This window comes from Trichosurus vulpecula, chromosome 1 (genome assembly GCF_011100635.1).
Source record: "Trichosurus vulpecula isolate mTriVul1 chromosome 1, mTriVul1.pri, whole genome shotgun sequence".
NCBI lineage: Eukaryota > Metazoa > Chordata > Mammalia > Diprotodontia > Phalangeridae > Trichosurus > Trichosurus vulpecula.
The window spans coordinates 82,522,346-82,544,057 of record NC_050573.1 but is presented as its reverse complement, the minus strand read 5'-3'; the positions used below and the strand labels follow the sequence as shown (position 1 = coordinate 82,544,057).

The 21,712-nt window shown below is 48.4% G+C and overlaps 2 protein-coding genes across 2 annotated transcripts in view; one reads left to right on the top strand and one right to left on the bottom strand.

Annotated features, from left to right (window-relative positions):
- Window positions 1-8,759, top strand: part of FOXH1 (forkhead box H1) — a 64,404-nt gene extending 55,645 nt beyond the window's left edge. Inside the window, exons 3-6 of the mRNA XM_036741119.1 lie at window positions 5,177-5,415; window positions 7,528-7,632; window positions 7,805-8,129; window positions 8,205-8,759. Of these exons, the coding sequence (XP_036597014.1) occupies window positions 5,177-5,415; window positions 7,528-7,632; window positions 7,805-8,129; window positions 8,205-8,704 (1,169 nt within the window). The 3' untranslated portion in view covers window positions 8,705-8,759. The remainder of the gene's footprint in view (window positions 1-5,176; window positions 5,416-7,527; window positions 7,633-7,804; window positions 8,130-8,204) is intronic.
- Window positions 8,760-8,964: 205 nt separating this feature from the next.
- Window positions 8,965-19,752, bottom strand: KIFC2 (kinesin family member C2). The gene is made up of 18 exons (XM_036758020.1): window positions 19,651-19,752; window positions 18,946-19,048; window positions 18,587-18,765; window positions 17,751-17,943; window positions 17,383-17,483; window positions 16,649-16,714; window positions 16,273-16,410; window positions 15,477-15,554; window positions 14,982-15,111; window positions 14,746-14,855; window positions 13,068-13,176; window positions 12,633-12,790; window positions 11,706-11,810; window positions 11,402-11,532; window positions 11,140-11,263; window positions 10,787-10,916; window positions 10,398-10,654; window positions 8,965-10,153 (listed from the first exon to the last, which is right to left on the bottom strand). Exons 1-18 carry the CDS (start codon window positions 19,750-19,752, stop codon window positions 9,932-9,934), a joined length of 2,436 nt encoding a protein of 811 aa, XP_036613915.1. The 3' UTR covers window positions 8,965-9,931.
- Between the last annotated feature and the right edge of the window lie 1,960 nt (window positions 19,753-21,712).

Here is a 21,712-nt window from a genome sequence, read left to right as displayed (position 1 = left end):
AGGATCTATATGTACAAAAATACTTATGGCAGCTCTTTTAGTGGTGGCAAAAAATTGGAAATTGAAGGGATATTCATCTATTGGGGAATGGCTAAACAAATTGTTGTATGTGTAATATGTGATAGGATACTGTTGTGCTATAAGAAATGATGAGAAGGATGACTTCAGAAAAAACCTGAAAAGATTTACATGAATTGATGCAAAATGAAGTGAGCAGAACCAGGAGAACATTGTACCCAGTAACAGAAGTGTTTTAGGATGCTCAACCATAAATGACTTAGTTCTTCTCAGCAATACAATGATCTAAAACAATTCTGAAGGACTTATGATGAAAAATCTCCAGAGAAAGAACTAATGGAGTCTGAATGCTGATCGAAGGATACTTTTTCTTTACTTTATTTTTCTTGGGTTTTTTTTTTGTCTGTGTTTTCTTCTACAACATGGCTAGTATGGAAATATGTTTTACATGATTCCATATGTATAGCCTATATCAAATTGCTTGCATTCTCCGTGAGGGGGGAGGAGAGAGAGAGGGAAGGAAAAAATTTGGATTTCAAAATTTTAATTTATTATTTAGTAAATAGTATTTTTCCCAATTACATGTAAAGACAATATTTAATATTTATTTCTCCCCCTTCCTCATCCCTCTCTCTCCCTAGGGCAGCAAAGCAATTTGATATAGGTTATATACGTGCAACCACGTAAAATATAACTATATTAGTCATGTTGTAAAAGAAGAAACAGAATAAGAGAAAAAAAGAAAAATAGTATGCTTTGATCTATATTCAGACTCCATCAGTTCTTTCTCTGGATGTGGATAGCATTTTCCATCACGAGTCTTTTGGACTTGTCCTTGATTTTTGTATTGCTAAGAAGAACTAAGTCATAGTTGATCATGGCATAATGTTGCTGATGCTGTGTACAATGTTCTCCTGAACCTCAAAATTTTAAAAAATGAATGTTAAAAATTGTTTTTACATGTAATTGGAAAAAAATAAAATATTTTAAAGTATTTGCCTTCCTAATACCAAAAAGAAGGAGGAAGAGAAGGAGAAAGAAAAGGAGAAGGAGGAGGAGGAGGAGGAAAAGAAGAAGAAGAAAAAGAAGAAGAAGAAGAAGAAGAAAATAAGGAACAGTTTAAATAGCTGGAGGAATATTCAGTATTGGTGGCTAGATTGTGCCAATATAATAGAAATGACAGTACTACCAAAGTTAAGTTATATTTTTTAATGCTAGGGATAACTTTATAGAACTCGATAAAACAACAAAATTCACTGGGAAAAATGAAAGCTCTAGAACCTCAAGGGAAATGAAGAGGTAGCACTTCCAAACCTCAAACTATATTACAATGCAACAGTTATCAAAACTATCAGGTACTGGTTAAAACAGAGAGATAGATCAATGGAACAGATTGGACAAGATAGAAACTGAAACAATGGAACTCAAATAACACAGTATTTAATAAACCAGAAAATCTAAGTTACTTAGGAAAAAATTCCTTGCTTGATAAAAATTTCTGGGAGAACTGGAAAGCAATCTGGAAGAAATTAGTCTTAAGCTAACACCTCACACCATTATTCCACAATACATCCCAAGTAGACATATGACTTAAATATTAAAGCTCACAGTACCAAGACATTAGAAGATAAACAGATCTTGTCCCTCTCACAGCGAGGGGTAGAAGATGTATTCTTGACCAAACGAGGGATAGAGGCAATTACAGACAATAAAATAATAGATGACAGATTATAGCAAACTGGAAAGCTTCTGCACAAATAAAACTAATAAACCTAAGATAAGAAGGGAAGTGGTGAAATGGGGGAACAAAATCTTTCTATTAAATTTCTCTGATAAGGGTTTGTTATCCAAGATAAACAATGGAAACATATGACAAAAAAAAAATCATTCCTCAATAGATAAATGGTCGAAGGATATGAACAAACAATTCTCAAAAGCTGAATTTCAAACTATTAATAATCATATGAAAGAATGATACAAATCACTAATAATGAGAGAACACCGCAAATTTAAAAAATCCTGAGGTTTCACTTCACACCCTGCAAATTGACAAAACAGACAAAAGATGAGAATAGTCAATGTTGTAAGAGTTGTGGGAAGTTAGGCACACTAGTACATTGTTGTTCGAGCTGTGAATCAGTACAAATATTTTCGAAAGCATTTTGGAACTATGCAAATAGCTTAACTAAAATGTCCATACCCTTTTAACTCAGAAATTCCACTGCTAGGCTTATATCCCAAGGAGGCCACTGTTAAGCAGAAAATCTTGATATACACCAAAATATTTATAGAGGCACGTTTTGTGAGAGCAAAGAATTGGAAAGAAAGAAGATGCCCGTAGTTTGAAGGAATGGCTAAACAAATTATGCCACAGGGATGCAATGGAATATTACTGTTCTGTAGGAAAAGAAGGATGTGATGAATATAGAGAAGCTGGAAAGATCTACATGAAGTGATGCAGAGTGAAGGAATTAAAGTCAAGAAAACAATATACACAATAATTGCAATGATGTAAATCAAAAGAATTGCTAAAAAAATGACTGCTGCAAAATCAAACAAACAAGTCTTAAAAAAAGGAAATCTAAGAAGACACTCCAACCCTTATGCTGAGGTGGGAGGTCTACAAGTGTTGTACATTGCATATATTTTCAGACATTTTTGGATGTATTGATCCTTACATGGATTTTCCCCTTGTTTCCTTCTTTTTTTTGTCTTTAAAAAAATTTGTTATATGCGATTGCTTTCTGTGAAGGGGAAGGGGAAAGTTATTGGGGGAAATTGTTTTGTTCAGTCTTGTCTGACTCGTCATGACCCCATTTGAAGTTTTCTTGGTAAAGATGCTGGAGTGGTTTGTCATTTCTTTCTCCAGCTCATTTTTACAGATAAGGAAACTGAGGCTAACAGGGTTAAGTGACTTACCCAGGGTCACACAGCTAGTAAGTATCTGAGGCCAAATTTGAACTCAAGCATTCCTGATTCCAGGCCTGGCACTCTATCCACTGTGCCAACTAGCTGCCCAACTAGCTGGGAGAAATTAGAGTGATTTTAAAAATTCTCATGATATTTAAAAAAAATTTTTTTAAATCTGGCAGGTACACAGTACAGGTATTTTTTATCTTTGTTCTATAAATAAGGAAACTCGGGCAGAAAGGTTGGGCATGGTCAAGCAACTAGTGTCTTATTTAATTTGGCCCCAGGAGTTAAACTCAGATTTCTCGGAGTCATTTTGCCACAAAGAAACAATGAGTATTTGTCCACTTCTGTTGTCATTGCAAGCATTGATGCTGAAGTCGGAAGGTCATCTGCCAGGGAACTTGAAATAAAAACTCTTAATTGGAGAAGTCCCTTATGACCTTGGGAAAAGTTTCTTCCCCTTTCCGGCTCTCAGTTTTCCCATCAGTAAAATAAGTGGATTGACTTAGATTTGAAGGCCTCTTCAGGCTCTGATACTAAGGATCTCGAGAAGGTCTCCACCCACATCCTCCTGCTAAAATGAGATAATATTGTAAATCACTTAGGATCGTGCCCGGCACATAGTAGGTGCTTTAAAATGCTTGTTCCCTTCCCCTCACTTCCTCTTTCCCTTGGCTTTCTTCCTCCTCTCAAATTCTACCTATCTTTTAAGACCCTTTCCATGAAGCCTTTACCAACCAACCATTTAAGTAGCCTATATCAATCCCTTTTCTAAACACCCAGTAAGAAGGCATCCTGTTGGTCAAGAGGTTATAGATGGAAGCCTTATAGGAATCTTAAGATTTTATATTATATCATAAAGATAGGAATGTGATATATAAATGAGGCTGTATGGTACAACAGTTAGTTAAAGGACACAGTGTCTGTGTGACACTGCAGAAATCTCTTAACCTCTCTGGGTCTTCATTCCTAATCTATAAAATGAGGGAGTTGGACTAGATGGTTTCTAGGGTCTCTTCCCTAAATCTATGATCCTGTGAGATCAACAAGTTTGATCATGTCACTCCCCTACTCAAGAAGCTCCAGTGGCTCCCTATTACCTCTAGGATAAAATAGAAATTCCTCTGGTGTTTAATGCTTTTTTCAAACAGACTCCAGCCTACTTTTACTGATTAATTAAGAATTAATCCCAGGCACATGCTTGACATTCCCAACAAACTGGCCCCTCCACAGGCTCTCACTCATACAACATTCTGTCCCCTGGAGGGAAGGAATTGTTTTTTTGCCTTTCTTTGTGTCCCCTGAGTTTAGCACTTGGCTTGCTAAATAGGCACATAGTAGGTACTTAATAAGTGTTTATTGATTGGCTGCCTTTGCACCAGCAGCCGAAGTGGTATGGATTCTTTCCTCTCTTCAAGGTCTAGGAAATACAAGCCTCCTACCAACTAGGCTCAGCCCTTTGAAAACCTTTCCTTATCCCCCCCTCTGCGCCAATTGTATAGTATTTACTCTGTGTATATTATAAACCACTTAGTCCATTAAAGTTATTTCCCCAGTTAGAATGGAAGCTCCCTGAGGGCAGGCGCTTCTTTGGCTTTGTCTTTGTATATTTCCAGTGCCTATCACAGTGCTGGGGGCCACAAGGCAGGCATTTAATAAGTGCTTATTAATTTAGAGCAAGAAGGGTACCTTAAAATGACTAGAAGGGGAAAGTTGTGGAATGGCCTCAAATCCCAGGATGAGAAACAACAGCCCTAGTTCTGTGGGGAGTCTAGGAAAGTTTGGGGGCAGGGCACTGACGGACTGGAAGCTTCTTCCAGATAGAAGAGCGATTAAATTCAACTAATCAATCCAGAGCCAGGCCCTAAGGGGACAGCAAAGGACCTCGGATGGGGGGAGGGCAAGGTCTGGGTGGAGCCTTCTTCTAGGGATCCAGGGGTGGGGTGGGGGTAGGGGTGCTATGGTCTAATTGTATAAGGGGACAAGGCTAGCCGCCCCCCCAACCTTTAGGCTCTCAGCACCCCCAGTCCCTGGGAAACAGTTCTATCCCCTCCCCCAATCCTCCCTTTTCCTCTGAGATTAACAGAAACCTGCTAATTGTGGCTGCCCCCTCCCCCACCCTAGACTCCCTCCTCCCTTCTCTCCCTCCCCCCCTCCATCCGAATGATAAAGGGCCCAGGGCCCCGCCTGCCTGCTGCCATACACCCAGGCCCCAATCCTCTGATCCTAGGTCCCAATTTCCTAGATCCACACCGCCTAAAGAACTCCATGCCCAGTGCTGGGTCCTTTCCTACCACGGTGCCCCAAGGGGGCTCAAGCCCTGGCCCCCCACAGCCAGAGCCGGAACCAGAACCGGAACCAGAGCCCCCCAAGAAGAAAAGGAAGAAGAAATATCTTCGGCATGACAAGCCTCCCTACACCTACCTGGCCATGATAGCCCTGGTGATCCAGGCTGCCCCGGCCCGGAGGCTCAAACTGGCCCAGGTGAGAGGCAGAGGTAAAGACCCCCTTTCCCCAAATAAGTCCTTCCTGCCCCCTTCATCCTTTACTCCTTTGCTCTCAGCAATTGTGCCCACTCTGAGACCCTTCCGTCCCTGACCTAATCTCTCTCCTACTATGAATACTCCCCTCCCTGGGCTCCCCACTCTTCCCTTAGCTCCCAATCTACCCAAATCTGAATTCATAGTCCTTTCCTCCCTCCTCTGCCCCCCCCAAATCCAGACCCTTCATGATAACTTATAACTTTCCCCCCTCTCTTCTCCCCTGACTAACCCTGGCTTACTTCCTCATCCCTGCCTATTCTGGATATTCTCCATTTAGCTCTATCTCCAATCTTCAGTTCAACCTTAACCTTAATAGCCCCCCTGGTCCCCCACTCCCAGACTCCCCCATGTGGGCACCTAGTCCTTACCTCCCTTTCTCTAATTCTTGGCCCATTGTATGAGCCTGACTTCATTTCCCAGACCACCCAACTTTGCTGCCCTCACCCCCAGATTTACCCAGTCCTTATCACCTATCCCCTTCCTTGATCCCTAGATCCTCTAATCCCAACCCCCAGGATTATTTCCTACCCTCCTACCCTCACTTCCCAGACCTTCCTATTCCTAGACTCAACCAACTCTAGACACCCTACTCAACTTTCCCTTGACTTCTTACTTCCAGAGTCTCTCAAATACTGGGACTCCATATTCAGCTCTCCCCACTTCCCTCCCCAAACTCAGAAAAACTTAAGACAATCCCCTCCCCCAAACCTATCCCTAATCCTGGTTGACAGACCTACCCTCTCTACACATTCCCCAAGCCTTCCCTCCCCTGAACACTATGCTTACCTATCCTGGATACTTTACACTCAGCTCTGACCCTGTCCTTAGATCTATCCGGACACCCCTTGTACCAGAAGACCTCACTCCCAGAGTCAGCATCCAATATAGTTTCTAAGATAATGCTTGGTACACTGATTGCTTGAGTTTAACTCAACTTCCCTAGCTATTCTGTTCTTTCTACACCTTCCATCCCCAGACTGCTCTAACAAGCACAAAATCTTAAGAACTAGAAGGAACCTCTGGACAGCAGGCCAACATATACTTGGTCAGGATTCCTTTCTACAATATCCAGGTCAAGTGATTTTATAACCCTTCACTTGATGCCCTCCTTCTATGAAGAGTTTTAGTAAGTTTTCCTTCACATTGAATCTCAATCTGTCTCTGTAGCTTTACCCTTTGGGTGGGTCCTAGTTTTATCCTCTGGGACCAAGCAGCAGAACAAGCTGAATGTCTTTCTCCAGGCAGCCCCTTTAAACATGACAGACAGCTCTTCGTCCTCCACTCTTGGCTGACCTGTCACTCCCTTTCCAACCTCAGACACATCCCCTGCCCCTGTGTTGTGTCACACTCAGTCCCTGGCATGTGTTTACCAGCCCCCAATGCTCAGTGTGTCCTCAGCAGCTGGATCCAAGATTACCACTGGCTATTCCACACTCCAAGTGAATTGTGTGTATTTTGGGTAACTATTCTTCTGATGGCCCTCTATTTTGAAATCAAGTTTTATAATAATGCAGAATTTTGTCACCAGCCCCTGTAGATGGAGACAGAGATTAGTAATTGCTCATCCCCAGGGTGAATCAATAATAGAGGAATTCTAGGAAATGGGAGACTGGCCCAAGGACAGTCTGGACCACAGGTTAGGATTATGTTAGGATCCTCTTCCAATAAGGGACAGGATAGAGATCCCTGGAGAGTTGGGTGATGTCATTTTCCCCAAAGAACTCTTGAAGCTCTGAATTATTATGGGTCATAAGATTTAGAACTAGAATGAAATACAATCCCAAACTCACTTACCAGAAGAGGAAACCAGATAGCTTGTCCAAGGCTTAAACCATTGAATCCAAATCCAGTACTCTTTCTACCACATCCCGTTGGTCCCTATTTTCCCCCAAGGATCCCATTCAACTCATTAGAACATGTGTCCATTAAATCCAGCTCACTCTTAGTTCTCTTCCTCAGACCAGGAGCTCTCTGAGGTCAGGGGCCATGCCTCCCTCTCAGACCCAGACTGAGTCCCAGAGGTCTCACCCCCTACCTCTGAATCTGGTTTCAGATTATTCACCAGGTTCAAGCTCTGTTCCCCTTCTTCAAGGATGACTATGAAGGGTGGAAGGATTCCATCCGGCACAACCTCTCCTCCAACCGATGCTTCCATAAGGTTAGAACAACTGTTGGGAAAGCCTGGGGTGGGGTGCCATGCTGAGGGGGGAAGCCTGCTATTTGGAGAAATTAAGGGGAGGAGGGTAAGAGTCCAGTCCTCTGGCTAGGGCTGGGCCAGATCACATCACGTACCAGAAGTTCTCCCAATCCCCTTGGCTCTCTCTCTCTAGGTGCCCAAGGACCCGGAAAAGCCACAGGCCAAGGGGAATTTTTGGGCAGTGGACGTGAGCCAGATCCCTGCTGAGGCACTTCGGTTGCAAAACACAGCTGTGGCCCGTCGAGGGGAGAGGGGTGGCCAGGGCAAAGCCTTTGCCAAGGACCTGACCCCCTATGTTCTCCATGGCTGGCCCTACCGGCCCCCTAGCCCCAACCTAGCCAGTGACTCCTTCAGTATTGATTCCTTGCTTGGGGATATTTCAGAAGGGCCCCAGCCCTCAAGGCCATTCTCTTCCTCTTCTTCCTCCTCTTCTACTTCAGAGCCAGCGTCCTGGCCCCTGGGACCCTTCTCCAAGTCACAAGAGATGTCTTTGGGGAGCCATGGGGCACCTACTTCTCCCCTGTCCTCTTCCTCTCCCTCAGAGGGGGGACTCTGGCCCCTCCGGCCCATCCCGCTTCTGCAGGGTACCTCAACCCAGGCAGGGCTGTTGGGAACCACAGGGGGGTCTCAGCTCCCTCCTACTCTCTCATCTGAGCAAGGCTCCTGGCCTCTCTTGCCCCTGCCTGTAATTCAAGGTACCTCAAGCCAGGTGCAGCTATCAGGAGGTACCAGGGTTCCCCTTTGGGGACAGCTGCCCACATCATACTCCCCCATATATACCCCAAATGTGGTGATGCCCCTAGCACCCCCACCTTGCCCTCAGTGTCTGCCCTCACCAGGACCTTCCTACTGGGGGCTAGCACCTAAGACCACAGGTCCCTCTGGCTCTGTAGGGGACTTGGATTCGCTCTTCCAGGTGGTACCACCCAACAAGAGCATCTATGATGTGTTGGTCACTCACCCCTTAGACCTGGTATCTCCTAACCCCAGGGGGTCTACTCCAGGTGCACTACTCACCTGGTACAATGTGTGAAGAAGTTGGACCAAGATCTCTCTCCCATTCATTCCTTGTCTTCTTCCCCAAACTCCACCCCAACTTGAGTCCACATAAGGAAAGCAAAGGAGATAAGGCTTCACCTTGGGGGTTCCCAAACATCCTCAGACTTAAGTCCACAATTACAAACCAGTTGTTCCCATCCTTGAGGACTGGCCAATGACTTGTCACCCTATTATCATTTTTCTAATCAGTCATAGGATTTAAAACCAGAAGGAAAAAAAAAACCATCAAACTGAGTCTTTTGAAAATTTTATTAGAACCGCTTCCCTTGTGGAATGATACTGCCATGGCTTCCCAGAGGGAGAGAGACAGTGAGGAAGAGACTCACTTTGTAGTTGGATCCTGGTTGGAGTCCTGGGGACAGTCCATTTGTCACAGAATCTTAGAACTGGGAAGGACCTTTGAGATCACAAGAGTTTAACCCCTTGATTTTGCAGAGAAAAAAAAAAAACAAGTTCATTGAGGGGAAGGAATTACCTAAGGTCATCCAATGAGTTAGAGCCAAAACTGAGACCCCCAACCCAATTTTCCTGATAGGACCTAGAATTCTTTCCACTATCCCTGCCCCCCTCCAACTTCAGCATTATACTCTTTCCTATCACGTTTTCCCCCCTTCATCCATCAGGTCCTGTCTGTTCTCCAGTTTATATTATCTCTGGGCTGAAAGAAGAGGCTGGGACACTGCCTATGGCCCCTCCCTTGGGCTTGGGGAGGGGAGGAACTAGCACCTTTGTTGTGGGGGGCAGGGGTAGAGAAAAGGGATGTGAGCTGGTTGCTCCAGAGCCTCAGGGCTTGTCGGGGGTCAGGGCACACAGGGATAGAGGCAATAAAGGACTGAGACACTTTAAAACCCAGAGTCTGTGATTGGGGGTGGTGGTCACAGCTGAGGTCTCCCCTCCCCCTTCCTGTGGGGTCTGGGCACCCTGCTGGGCGAGGCTGATAAGAGCAAGGGTTTGATAAGGGGTGGGGAGAGAAGGAAGATGTGAGATGGCAGGGTTGGGATCTATGAGAGGTTCGCCCCCATCCAAAGGGAATGGATAAGAGTTTGGAGTTGGGGAGTCCCTAGCCTCCAGGGAGGCTACCTCTGCATTTGAGGGCAGACCTTTTTTATTTCAGTATCTTGGGAAATGTACAGCCCTCAGTCCCAGCCCGCTGAGGGTCTCCCCTAGTCCTTAGCATGGGCTGTCAGGACACAAAATGGGGTTACAGAGGAGGGAGTCCCGCAGAGGGAGAGGGCTGCTCTGCTTGTGGGGAGATCCCCTCAGAGCCAGGTGTGGTGGGGGTCCCCAAGGAAGGAGTGCCCTCGGTGCTAGGTGACGTTGGGGTCCTGTGGCGCCGGGCGGGTCCCAGCTCCACTTGGCTCACACGTTCAGCGAACTTCAGGGAGCACACCGTCTCCCCCACATCCTCTGGGCGTGATGAGATCTAGGAGGGGGGAAAGAAGCGGTGTGGGGGTAGGGGAGGGTGACTTCCCATCTGCTCAGGCTTCTCTACCCAGGTGAGACACATTATGCAAACGATTCGCGTCACCAGCGTTCGGTTAGCGGTGCTAGAGCCAATCGACTGGCTGGGAAATCAAATAGGCTAATGAAGCGTGGCTCCAACCTTCCCAGAGGGGCCCTCCTCTACCGACCAGGCCCCGCCCCGCGCCAGTCCCGCGTTTGCCCACCTGCACCAGCATTACAGCCGTGGCTCCCGGGCCCAGCGCGGGTTGCAGCAGCCGGGTGAGCTGGGAGTCTCGAAAAGGAACATGGGGCTGACGTGCCCGGAGCGCGGCCATCACGCCCCCCAGGGCCAGCAGCGAGCGGTTGATGGTCTGCGCTTCCCGCAGCCTCCGGCCCCGGACCCCAGCCTTGCCACTGGACTCCGTCATCACCGCCTTCCACACCCGCTCAGAGCCTGCCAGGTCCACCAGGTGTAGCGTCCCTACGGGTGGGGAGGGGATCAGTGTTGGGATCATCTTGCCCTCTATGAGATGGGATGTAGGGATCAATAGTGAGTTGCACTTGGGGTGTTCTGGGCTCGGGGTACAGGCATTGGAGCAGCTGGGGCTGGTACCTGCAGTTCCTGGGCCATGAGGAGGGGGGGCAGTGGTCAATGTCAGGGTGACCAAGGCATGGGAACGAGAGCTGTGCTCATTCATGTGGGTGGCAGCTGTGGCTCGGTTTCGCCTCCCCAGATTCAGCATCTACATGGCACAATTAACTGTCCTTTAGGTTCTGAGAGCACCAAAGGGCAGAGGCAAAGGGGTTTTTTGCATGAGGAAATGGGGGTGAGGTCTGAGGTTACCTTGGGCAGCTCCCCGAAACTGAGGGATTAGATCTGGGAGGTCATAGTTTACATTACACAGCAGGTCAAGCCAGTGAGGTCAAGAGGTTACCTGATGTTGAGCATCAAGGGTTAGGGGTTACCTTGTGCAGAGCTCTTAGATCAGACACATCCCAGCAGGTGAGGCCAGGCACATGGATTCCCCCACAGCCCTCTGGTCCCTGACGCACTGAAAGGCGCTCAGGGGGTCCTGAGGCCAGGAGATCCCTGAGGGAAGACAAGTACAGGAGTACAGGAGAGGGGCCCAACCTGAATGGGGAGTGAGGAGTGATGCTTTTAGAGGGATTGGGCAGGGAGATTGGGGGTGGAGTGGGTGAGGATAAGGGAGTATATTTGGACACTGACCTCACAGCCTCATTGTAGATCTCTACCATGCTGACTGTCACACGGTGCTGTCTTGGCCCTCCCTGTGCCCCCATCTCCCGGAAGAGTGACTGTAGGGCTCTTGGGGCAATGCCTGGGTCCTCTAGAGGACCCTGAGCGGGGACAGAGTTGGGAATGGGAAAGCATCAGGCTCAGATATCAGCCCTTGGCTCCTGAGGTTTCCCATTCCATTTACCCTTAGGTGTGGGCCCTCCTTAGCCCCCCATCCTAATGAGAGGGCTCCCCTCCCCTCCTCATTCTCCAGCTGTGGGATTCCTGCCCCCACCTCCATGCTGTAGGTCTTGCCAGTCCCAGTTTGACCATAGGTGAAAATGCAGACGCTATAACCTTGGAGACAGGACAGCACGGCAGGTTCTAGCTCCCTAAACACCTGGGGGATGATATAAAGATGCTGGATGAGGGAAAATGTGAAAGAATGTTTGTATGAATCATGTAGTGTCTGGGCCTCCACATATCTAAATGTAGGAACTCTGGGGGAAGAGAAAAGTGCTAGGGAAAATGAAACAGGAAAGATAAATGTGGATGGGTGCTTGGTGGGGGGTGGGGAGGAGCAGGTCACCTGCTCTAGGTACTAGGGAGCTGGGGAATTCCTTGAGGGAGTAAAGAGAGCCCTAGTCTGGGCCTTGTGAAATCTGTATTTGATTCCTGACTCTGCACCAGGCTGATTTAAGTAACCCTGGGCACAATCACCTTCCCTTCTTTAGGCTTCAGTTTCTCCATCTGAACAATGGGGTGAGGGTGCGGGGGAGAACTATGTCAGACTTTAATATCTAAGATCTTTCTCATCCCTCTGGACAGCTTTCTCTACATTGAAGTTGTTCAGTCATTTCAGTCGAGTCAGACTCTGTGACCCCATCTGGGGTTTTCTTGGCAAAGATACTGAAGTAGTCTGTCATTTCCTTTTCTAACTCATTTTACAGATGAGCAAGCTGAGGCAAGCAGCTTTAAGTAACTTGCCCAGGGTCACAAAGCCACTAAGTAGTGTCTAAGGACAAGATTCTAATTGGGGAAGATGAGTCTTCATGATTAAAAACCTGAAGCCACCTAGCTGCCTCATCCCCATGGAAGAGGGATATAATAATATGAATATATGTATATTCATGTTACATATTAATATATACATTCACTTTACATATGAATATATATTCTCTATTCATATATCTAGAGAGAGAGAGAGAGAGAGAGAGATCACCTCCTCTTGGGTAGCATCAGGTGGAAATACACGGTCTAGGCGGAAGTGACGCTGGCGCCCTCTGTAGTTAGCAGTGATTGTGCCCCCAGGGCCTGGGTTCACATTCAGCAGGTTCCCAGGGCTCCCTGGCTTCAGCCTGCACAGCACTCTGATGTTCCCTGTGGTAAGGCAGGACAGGACCACAGCACTGAGTGCCACTGATCATCCTTTAAATACCTCCCTACACTTCAACCTCCTTATGGTTCCATCCTCCGTAGAATCTCAGACTTTGAAGAGAACTCAGAAGTCATCCATTCTATCCTGTATCTAGACAGCAACGCCACTCTGCTTGTTTCCAACCACCAATGCCATCCAAAGAGGAAAAATGGCCAAAGTTGTTGAAGGCCAGTATACTTTCACTTGCAGAGTGAGGAAAGCTCTCCAACCCATCCATACCTCTGAGTTCCAGCAGTCGGCCCTGATAAGCTCTTCTGGGTTTCTTACGCTCTTCAGGCACTCTCCTTCCCCACTGACTGCCTGACAGTTCCCCCAAGGCCCAGCACACCTGGGAGACAGACACAGTAGGGTGTGGGAATTCCTATTCAGGTGGCCTTTGGATTAGGATCCCAGATTGGGATCTGAAAGGGCCCTTAGACTCCGATAGTCCAATCCCTCATTTTATAGATGAGGACACTGAAGGTCAGAGAGAAAATTACTTTCCCAAGGTTGCAGAGGTAAAAAAATCTCAGTCCAGAGTCAAACCCAGGTTTCCAGCATTCTAGACTTCAAATCTAGTGCTCTTTTCACTACATTCTGAGGCCCTTTGGGGTCTCTAAAATTCTCTGAGAGACAGGATTGGGAAATTGGGGCAGAAAATGAGGATTTAAAGGTTGGGGCTGGGACTGGATTAATCTCAGGGACACTTGGGGAAAGGCTAGAAATAGAACCTGCCTCAGGGTCAGACTTGCCCTACATCTCCAGCTACCTACAGAGATTTCCACCTGAACGAATATCTTAAATTCAACAAGTCCAAAACCAAGTTTATTAACTTTTCCACCCAAACCTCTGCTCTGCCTTCTGACTGGATTACTGGTTGACTGAATTTCTACATATTTTCTAGCATCCATTCTCACTGCTACCACCTTTAACCTTCAACTATCACAATAGCCTCCTAAGAGGTCTTCCTACCTTTATTCTCTTCCCTCCCAAGTGTCGTGTAAGAATAATCTTTTTTTTTGTCGGGGTGCGGAGGTGGGGCTGGGTGGCAATCAGGGTTAAGTGCCTTGCACAGAGCTAGTAAGTGTTTGAGGCCATATTTGAACTCAGGTCCTCCCAACTCCAGGGCTGGTGCTCTCTCCACTGCGCCACCTACCTGTCCTAAGAATAATCTTAAACATAGATCCATGAATGTCACTCCCTGACTCAAAAATCTTCAGTAGCTCCCTACTGACTTCTGATAAAAGTTTAGATTGCTCCTTTTGGCACTGGAAGCTCTCTACAAATTGGTACCACCAACAATTAATCCATGAGCGTTTATTAGGTTACCTACTATGTGGTAGGCATAATAGGTGCTAGGTGTAATAATACTAAAGCAGGCTGTCCCTGACTTCAGGCTTAATTCTACTGGCATTTATTAATATTAATTAAACACTCATTAAGCTCAGGAAGGAACTCTGAGCTGAATTTGAACTCTGGTCTGCCTGACTCCAAGTCTAGATCTCTATCTACTCTCCCTTTTAGCTGCCCACCAAAAACACATCAAACATATATTGTGCTCTGATGTCTCCATGCCTTCTGCTTCCCATGTGTCTGGGGTGGTAGTCCTCCCTATCTGTATTTAAATTCCTATCTATCCTTTAAAGCCAATCTCAAATGACACCTCTAGGAAGCCTTCCCTGATTTCCTCTTTTGGTAATGAACAGCCTTCTCTCCTGACCTCACATAGGACTTTGTTTTGTACCTCTCAAATACCCTTATCATGTGATATTGGGTAATACAGTTACTGGGTAGGGTATGGAGTACTCTACCTCTTATTCAGCACAGTGCCCTGTCCCCAGAGCAGGCATCTGGGAAGTGCTTTGCTGGGGTGGCAGTGGGGAAGGGGAAAGGAAGCTTGGGAAGGACAGCTACTGACCTGTCCTTGGGCCTCCTTCAGAGCCCCCTGGTAGTTCTGGGCGAAGGCAATGACCAGCCCACGAAGGTCCCCGCAGCCCTGGCGCAAGGCAACTATGTGCCCTCGAAGTCCTGGGTGGGGTGGAGAGGGAAGGACAGATTGATGGTGACAGAGGACCCTGGGGCACCTGCCCAGACTCCGCTCCCTCCCCCATCAGAAGCTGCTTCTCCTGGTCTGAATCCCTTATTCCACCATACCTGCCAGTTGGCTCAGGATCTGCTTCAGCTCCCTCCTGTTTCTCCGCTCAGACTCCTGGACAGCTGCCTCGAGCTGCAGCTCTCTAAGGGCGCCCTGAAGCTCCCACAGCTGCCCTTCCTGTACTCCTAGCTGTCCCCACCCCAAGACAGCCTGTCATGGGCTGGGGTCGAGGAAGACTAGGGTCTTGTCCCCACCCCGAGCTGTTGTTATAACTCACCCCACACCCCCTAGTCAGGGCAGCTAGGTTACACAATGGCTGTAGCACTGGGCCTGGAGTTGAGAAGACCTGAATTCAAATGTGGCCTTAGACACTTACTAGTTGTATGATCCTGGGCAAGCCATTTCACCTCTGTTGACCTCAGCTTCCTCAACTGTAAAATGGGGATGGTAACAGCACCTACCTCCCAGGGTTGTTGTGAGGATCAAAAGCGCCTGGCACATAGTAGGTGTTATGTAAATGCTTATTCCCTTCCCCGGTCTGGTCAGGTCCTCACCTGGGCCCTGAGGGTCTCTGTGGTTTCTTCAGTCTCTCTCAGCCGACTCCTAAGCTCCACCAGGACCTCTGCCTCCTCCTGTCAGTTGGAGGGAGACTCGGGAGTCAGGAGTTTGGGGGGGCAGAGGGTGAGGTATTAACTCTCTGGAGGGCCACCTAGGCCCTGAAGCCTCTGCTCCCTCCAGCCCATGCATGGGCAGCTAGGTGGTAACGTGGTATATCCAGGTACTGGGCCCTAGAGTCAGGAGGACCTGAATTCAAATTCAGCCTCAGACACTTCCTAGCTGTGTGACCCTGGGCAAGTCACTTAACTGTTTGCCTCAGTTTCCTCATCTGTAAAATGAGCTATGGCAAACCACTCTAGTATCTCTACCAAGAAAACTCCAAATGGGGTTATAGAGAGTCAGACATGACCTAAATCACAAGCAAAACAAAACAAAACCTATACATAGATCCAAAATGGACAAGGTCTAGAACGGTACACCTGGATTGTCAGGGTAGAGTGAGTGCCTGGGGGTGGTGGTCATAGGCTCATAGATTAGGGATAGAAAGGATTTTAGGTGGGTCTAATTCTTTCATTTTGACAATAAGGAAACCGAGGTCCAGGGGAGTGAAGTAATTTCTGCAATATCACATAGTAATGGAGCAAAGATCTGAACCTAGGGAGGTCCTTCAAAACTCTCTCCAGTGGTCTTTCTAGATTGCCATCTCCCAACTGGCAGGAGGAGAGGAAGTGGTGTGAAGTTACCTGGAAAAAGAGATGCCTTCAGAAGGGAGACTCTGGAGGAAGGTGTTACCTGGGCAGGGGAGGGAGTCCGGACAAGGGGCCCAGGCCCCCACTGGAGCAGCAGGTCCCTGGTAAGGCTCAGGCTCTGTTTCAGGGCCTCATTCTCCAGTGTCAGGTGCTGAATCCGCTTCTCAGAGTCTGTTACCCCCTGGGAGGAATGTATCCCCTTGGAACCCAGGAATCCCCAACCCCTTCCTCCTTCCCACTCCATAACCTTATAAGAGCCCAGAAGCAGGAATCCTTTTCTTTCCCCCAGGGTCATGTGTCAGGTGGGAGTGCTTCCTCTCCTTCCCCAAAAAGGATTCATTCAGGTGCCAAGTATCCCACGTCCTCCCCTCACTTCACAGGGTCTCTGCCTTCCAGGGACCCAGAAGTATAGGCCTCACCACTCCCAGCCGAAGTCGGCTCAGTTCCTCCTCCTGGTGTTCCAGCTGTTGCTTAAGTTCCTCTATCTGGAGGAAATGGTTTGAGGGAAGCCCTGGATGTGGAGGGGCTGGAGGAGAGTGATTCCTAGACCCTGTCCTGTCCCAAAGGCTGTTGTTTCACACCAGCGCCTTGCCTTGGTCCTCATCCCAGGGTTTGGAATGCAACTGATACTTAATGAATTTGAACTGAATCTTCTCCTACCCACTGACATCAGCAGGTAGAATACGTTGCTCTTGTCCCCTCACTAACCTCCTCCCTGTCTGTCAGCTCCTTATTCCCCCCAGCCCCTCCTCCCTATATTCACAAAACACTTCTATCCACCTATCCCATCATATCCCTCTCCAGTCCTGGGGCGGACAGTACTCTCCACCCTCCTTCCATCTCTCTACAACAAGCTTCCTGCTCCCCCCACCCTCCCATGACCTCTTCCTTGGACATAAGGCAGTTAGCTCCTTACTCTAGGACTCTTCTCCCTCCCCACCTCCCCCCTACCCCAGCCCTATCTCTTTACTTGTCTGGGCATCCCCACTTTTTGCTTATCCTATGGCCCCCTCCTCCACTCCCAAGTCTTCCTCATAAAAACTTGCTTAGCTCTCTTTCTTCCCTACCCATCCTCGTGGAATCCTTTTCTGCTCTAGGGTATCCTGTCCTCAACTCCAGGGCTGATCTTCCAGACGCTTCCAGGTCCTCTTACCTGCCCCAGGGTGGTCCCCTCCAGCCACTGCCAGTCTCTATGTTCCTCTTCCCTCTGCTGGGGTTGCCCCTTAGGCTCAACCCTCGTGGCTACCCTTAGGCCTGTGTGGGGAGATGAGGAGGGGTGCAAGGAGAATAATTATTACCTTGGAACAGGGGGTAGGGCTCTATCAGGGCTGAGAAGGACTCTTAACCCCAAACAAGGACCACCCAAGGAAAAAGAGCTGGAAAGAATATCTTGGAGCCTTGGCTCCCAGCCCTATATCCACTCTCCAAACCCTAGTTTCCCAGGGATCCTGAAGCAATAGGATCTTCACCTCCCTCCTGGATCAAATACCATCCTCCCCCACTCCATTATACTGCATGTACCATCTGGGGCTAAGGGCTGCCCTCCTGAAGATGAAGTTGGAGTTGTAGCAGGGGCTGGGGTCCCACTCTGCTGAGATCCAGAAAGCTGATGCTGGAGGCCATGCTGGAGCCTTGGGGGTCGATTCTCACCTGGCCCTTGCAGCCAGGCTACCACTGCCAGGAGCTGCCCAGTCAGTGTCAGCAGCAAGGAAGCCTGGGATTTTGGGGGTCGGGGGTCAGTGGGGAATTTGGGGAAGGATTAGAGCAGGGGCCTGTGGTGGTTGTGAGGAAACAGGGATGGTCAGAGAAAAGGGATAGCAGTCACAATAAACAGGGTCATAGGTCTAAGGCTATACAGGCAGATGCAGTTCTGGAGCTGGTTCATAGGATTTAGAACTGGAAGATATCTTAGGGATTAGCTAGTCATTCCCCTCGCCCCACTTTTACATATGAGGAAACTGAGGTCTGAGGTCTCAGCTAAAAAGAAAGCTCAAGATTCAAACTTAGATTCTCTGGCTCTTTCTAGTGTACTGCAGGTTCCTCAAAGTAGGCGGAGATGTGCTGACTGGCAGAAAGTTAGGAAAAGAGACCTGGGGAAAAGGGATAAGACTAAAGAAGGAAAAAGTACCTTCAGAGACCCTCTCATCTGTCAGACTGAATCATGGGCTGCATGGGCCCAACAACTTAGGAATCAGGAGACCTGGCTTCTAGTATCAGTCCTGATACTCACCCTAGTAAAGTCCTCAGTTTCTCCCTGTGTAAAGGGAGGTGGTTTGACTAGATCTTTGAAGGAGGTTTTTTCAACTCTAACGTTATATGAGTGAAAGAGAGATAAGGGAAGAACCAGGCTTACTCACCTTGTCTGGGTCCACAGATCTTGTCCAGCCTTCACCTGTCCCCAGCTGGAGAGACAGGAATTCAGCCAGGTGGGTGATGGCTTCTTCCAGGGAGACCTCTGGGGAGCTGCCTGCAGCTCCCTCAGCTGGCACCTCCTGTTTCCCATCCCTGTCATTCTCAGAGTCTGGGTCTGAAGAACCTACAGGGTATTAGAAGAAAAGTGAGAAGGCAAAGAAGAGTAAGGCGAAGGCTACACAGGGAGTTACAAAATGGCCATGCAGAGCTCACAGAGGGATCAATGGTGGTAGAGTGGGAAGGTTGCCCTCCTTTTTCTGGACTGCCCAATTTTCCCACAGCCCTGACTTAGTAGGTCACCTACTGTCTAGGCCATTCAGCTCAGTCCAGAGATCTTGTTGCAGTCGGTGGTGGCGGCGGCGGCGGCGGCAGCGGCTGCGGCTATTTCTGGGGAGAGAGCCAGCACCCTAAGAAAGGAGAAAAGGAATGGGATCCTTAAGGCAAAGTGGGATCGCCTCCTCCTTCCTGAGGTGCATGCGATGGATATCTTAGGTCTTCCTCTTCTCCCAGGAAGGGGGAGAGGAAGTGAAAAGCTGTTATATAGTTAGTCTGGGGATCAGAACAGAGATGGGAAGGGGGCTTCAGGAACCATTCCTCTATCACCTTAGCTTTCAGTTGTAAGCCATGCCAACCTGTCAGGCTCGTGCTGGGGAATGGGGCTGTGCAAACCGGGGCCAGGCAGTGATGCTGTATGCTTCCTCCGATAGGTGGGGGAGGCTCAACTGCTCTGCTTCCGCCACAAGTGGCTGACTCAGGCGGCAAGCGCAGGTTAGGGTGGGCCCGGGCAGCAAGCAGAGACCCCTCCCCTAGAGAAGGGGAAACAGGTTGGAACAGGCTCCAGCAAAAAGCCCTCCCCCAAATCTGGGTCCAGGAGCCTATTTAGAGAAGTGGCTTTGGGGACATAGATTGGTATGCGGTCAAGTGGCCTCCTCCCAAGGGCAGAGGAGCTCAGGCAAGCCCTCACTCACCATCCCATCCCTCCTCTTGCCCACTCTGAATCGTTGCTTACCTGTGAGGGGTCCCGGGCTTGAGCTGCTGCAGCTGCTCCCTCCCCATCCCTTCGAAAGAGGGTGTAAAAGATGTAGACCAGGAGCGAGTAGAAGGCATACATAGAGGAGGGGGTGGGGGGTTTTCCGAGGTCTGCCCCCGGCCCACCACCGCCTCCCGGCCCGCAGCCGCAGTGCTGGTGCGCATGCCCAAGACAGGCCACCCCACCCCCGCTGCTGCTGCTCCTGCTGCAGCCGCCCCAGCTTCGCTGCAGCTAAGGCGAGCGCTCCCTCGGTCGCATCCCTGGGCAAAAGAAGGGTTAGGGTAGGCGGCGGTAAGAATGGGGATCCAGGAGTGTCAGTGAAAAAGGGCTAAGGAAAAGGGGACCTGGGGCTGGAGAGGGAGTGGGGCGGGGAATAGACGGGGCTTGCCCCCTGAATTTGAGGACCCCAGCCCCTCACTGAACAGAGACCCCCCCACCCACACACATTCCCCCTCTCCACTCCTTTTCTTCTAATATTCTGTAATCCTTTTACCTCCACAGACTCTCCCCTGCCATTCTAATCATCATGCAGATTCCGCCTCCTCACACTGACCCCACCCCTCACATTGACTGTCTTCTCAATGGAGTCAGCCGCCTGTGTCAACGCTCCCCCCGCCTTAATCAATCAATCACCAATCCCCTAACATTTATTAAGCTTCTACTATATATATGCCAGGTAACATGCAAGGTTCTGGAGATGCCCTCGAGGATACATAGATACAATCCATTAACAGCTAAGTAAATGAATGAAACACACTCAAAAGTCACACACAGAGTAGTTGGGGGTGGGAGGGAGGACACTTAACATTTTAGGGGATTAGGAAAGGCTTTTTGGAAAAGGTAGCACTTGGGCTGAGCTTTAAAGGTAGCTGGGGTTTCAAAGAGGTGGAGGTGAGGAGAGAGCACAACTCAGGAAGGACAGTGTACTGTCCGAAGGCTTGGCAGTGGGAGATGGAGTGTTGTTTACAGGGAAAGGCAAGAAATTCATTTTGTCAGGAGCATAGAATGAAGTAGAGAAAGTAAACTGCAATCAAGTCTGGAAAAATAGGCTGGGGACAGATTGTATATTTTAACCTAACTTTTTGCTGCTGCAATTTTTTGAGCAGATGAGTAACATGGTTAGACCTGTGGTTTAAGAATACCAGTTTGGCTGCGGTATGGAAGATGTATTGGAGCAGATAGAAAATGGATTCCAGGGAGGCTAGTGCAGGAGACTTCCAAAGAAGGAAACCAGCCCCATACAGAGATAGCACACAAAGTGACTCCATGGATTGTACAGAGTGAGTTGGCTCCACACATGGAACCGTGCAAATGGCCTTTGTTTGAAGGCCAGAGACCTTCAGGGATAATTAATAATGATAATAGCTAAAATTTACACAGCACTCACTTATATGGCAGGCACTATACAGAGTGCTTTACAATGATTATCTCATTTCATTCTTACAAGAATTCGGGGAGGCAGGTGCTATTATTTTTCCGATTTTACGGATGAGAAAACAGGTAAGCAGAAGTTCAGTGACTTGCCCAGGGACATATAGCTAGTAAATCCAGGTAGTCTGTGGCTGGATTTGAACTCAGGTCTTTCTGACCCCAGGCTTGGCTCTCTATGGGTGTTCACACCTCTGGTGTGAGTTTGCCGAGCCCTCTTCAGGGCTGCTTGTCCACCTTTGGTGTCTATTTGTCATTCAATTCTGTGGCTACAATAAGCTGTAGCATGTGCATCGGCGACACCCAGGTAAACCTCAGCAGATGAGCTAAACCAGGTTGAGGGTAATCAATGGGCCATAAACCATTAAGAGAGTTAGGGGGATGTCTACCCCACGCATGTAGAATGGGTAGATGAGAACAATTTGTTCCAATGGCCATGAAGGTGGCTTAAACAAGTGCTGTGGTCAGACATTGAAGACCACAAAGTCATCTACTGCAACCCAGGGCTCTGCCAGTTGTCCTGACTTTTGTCTTGCCACTGGACTCCAATGACTCTGGAAGCTAGAGTGAAGCTGATGATTTTGTGCAGATCTGACTCACTTAAATCCGATTC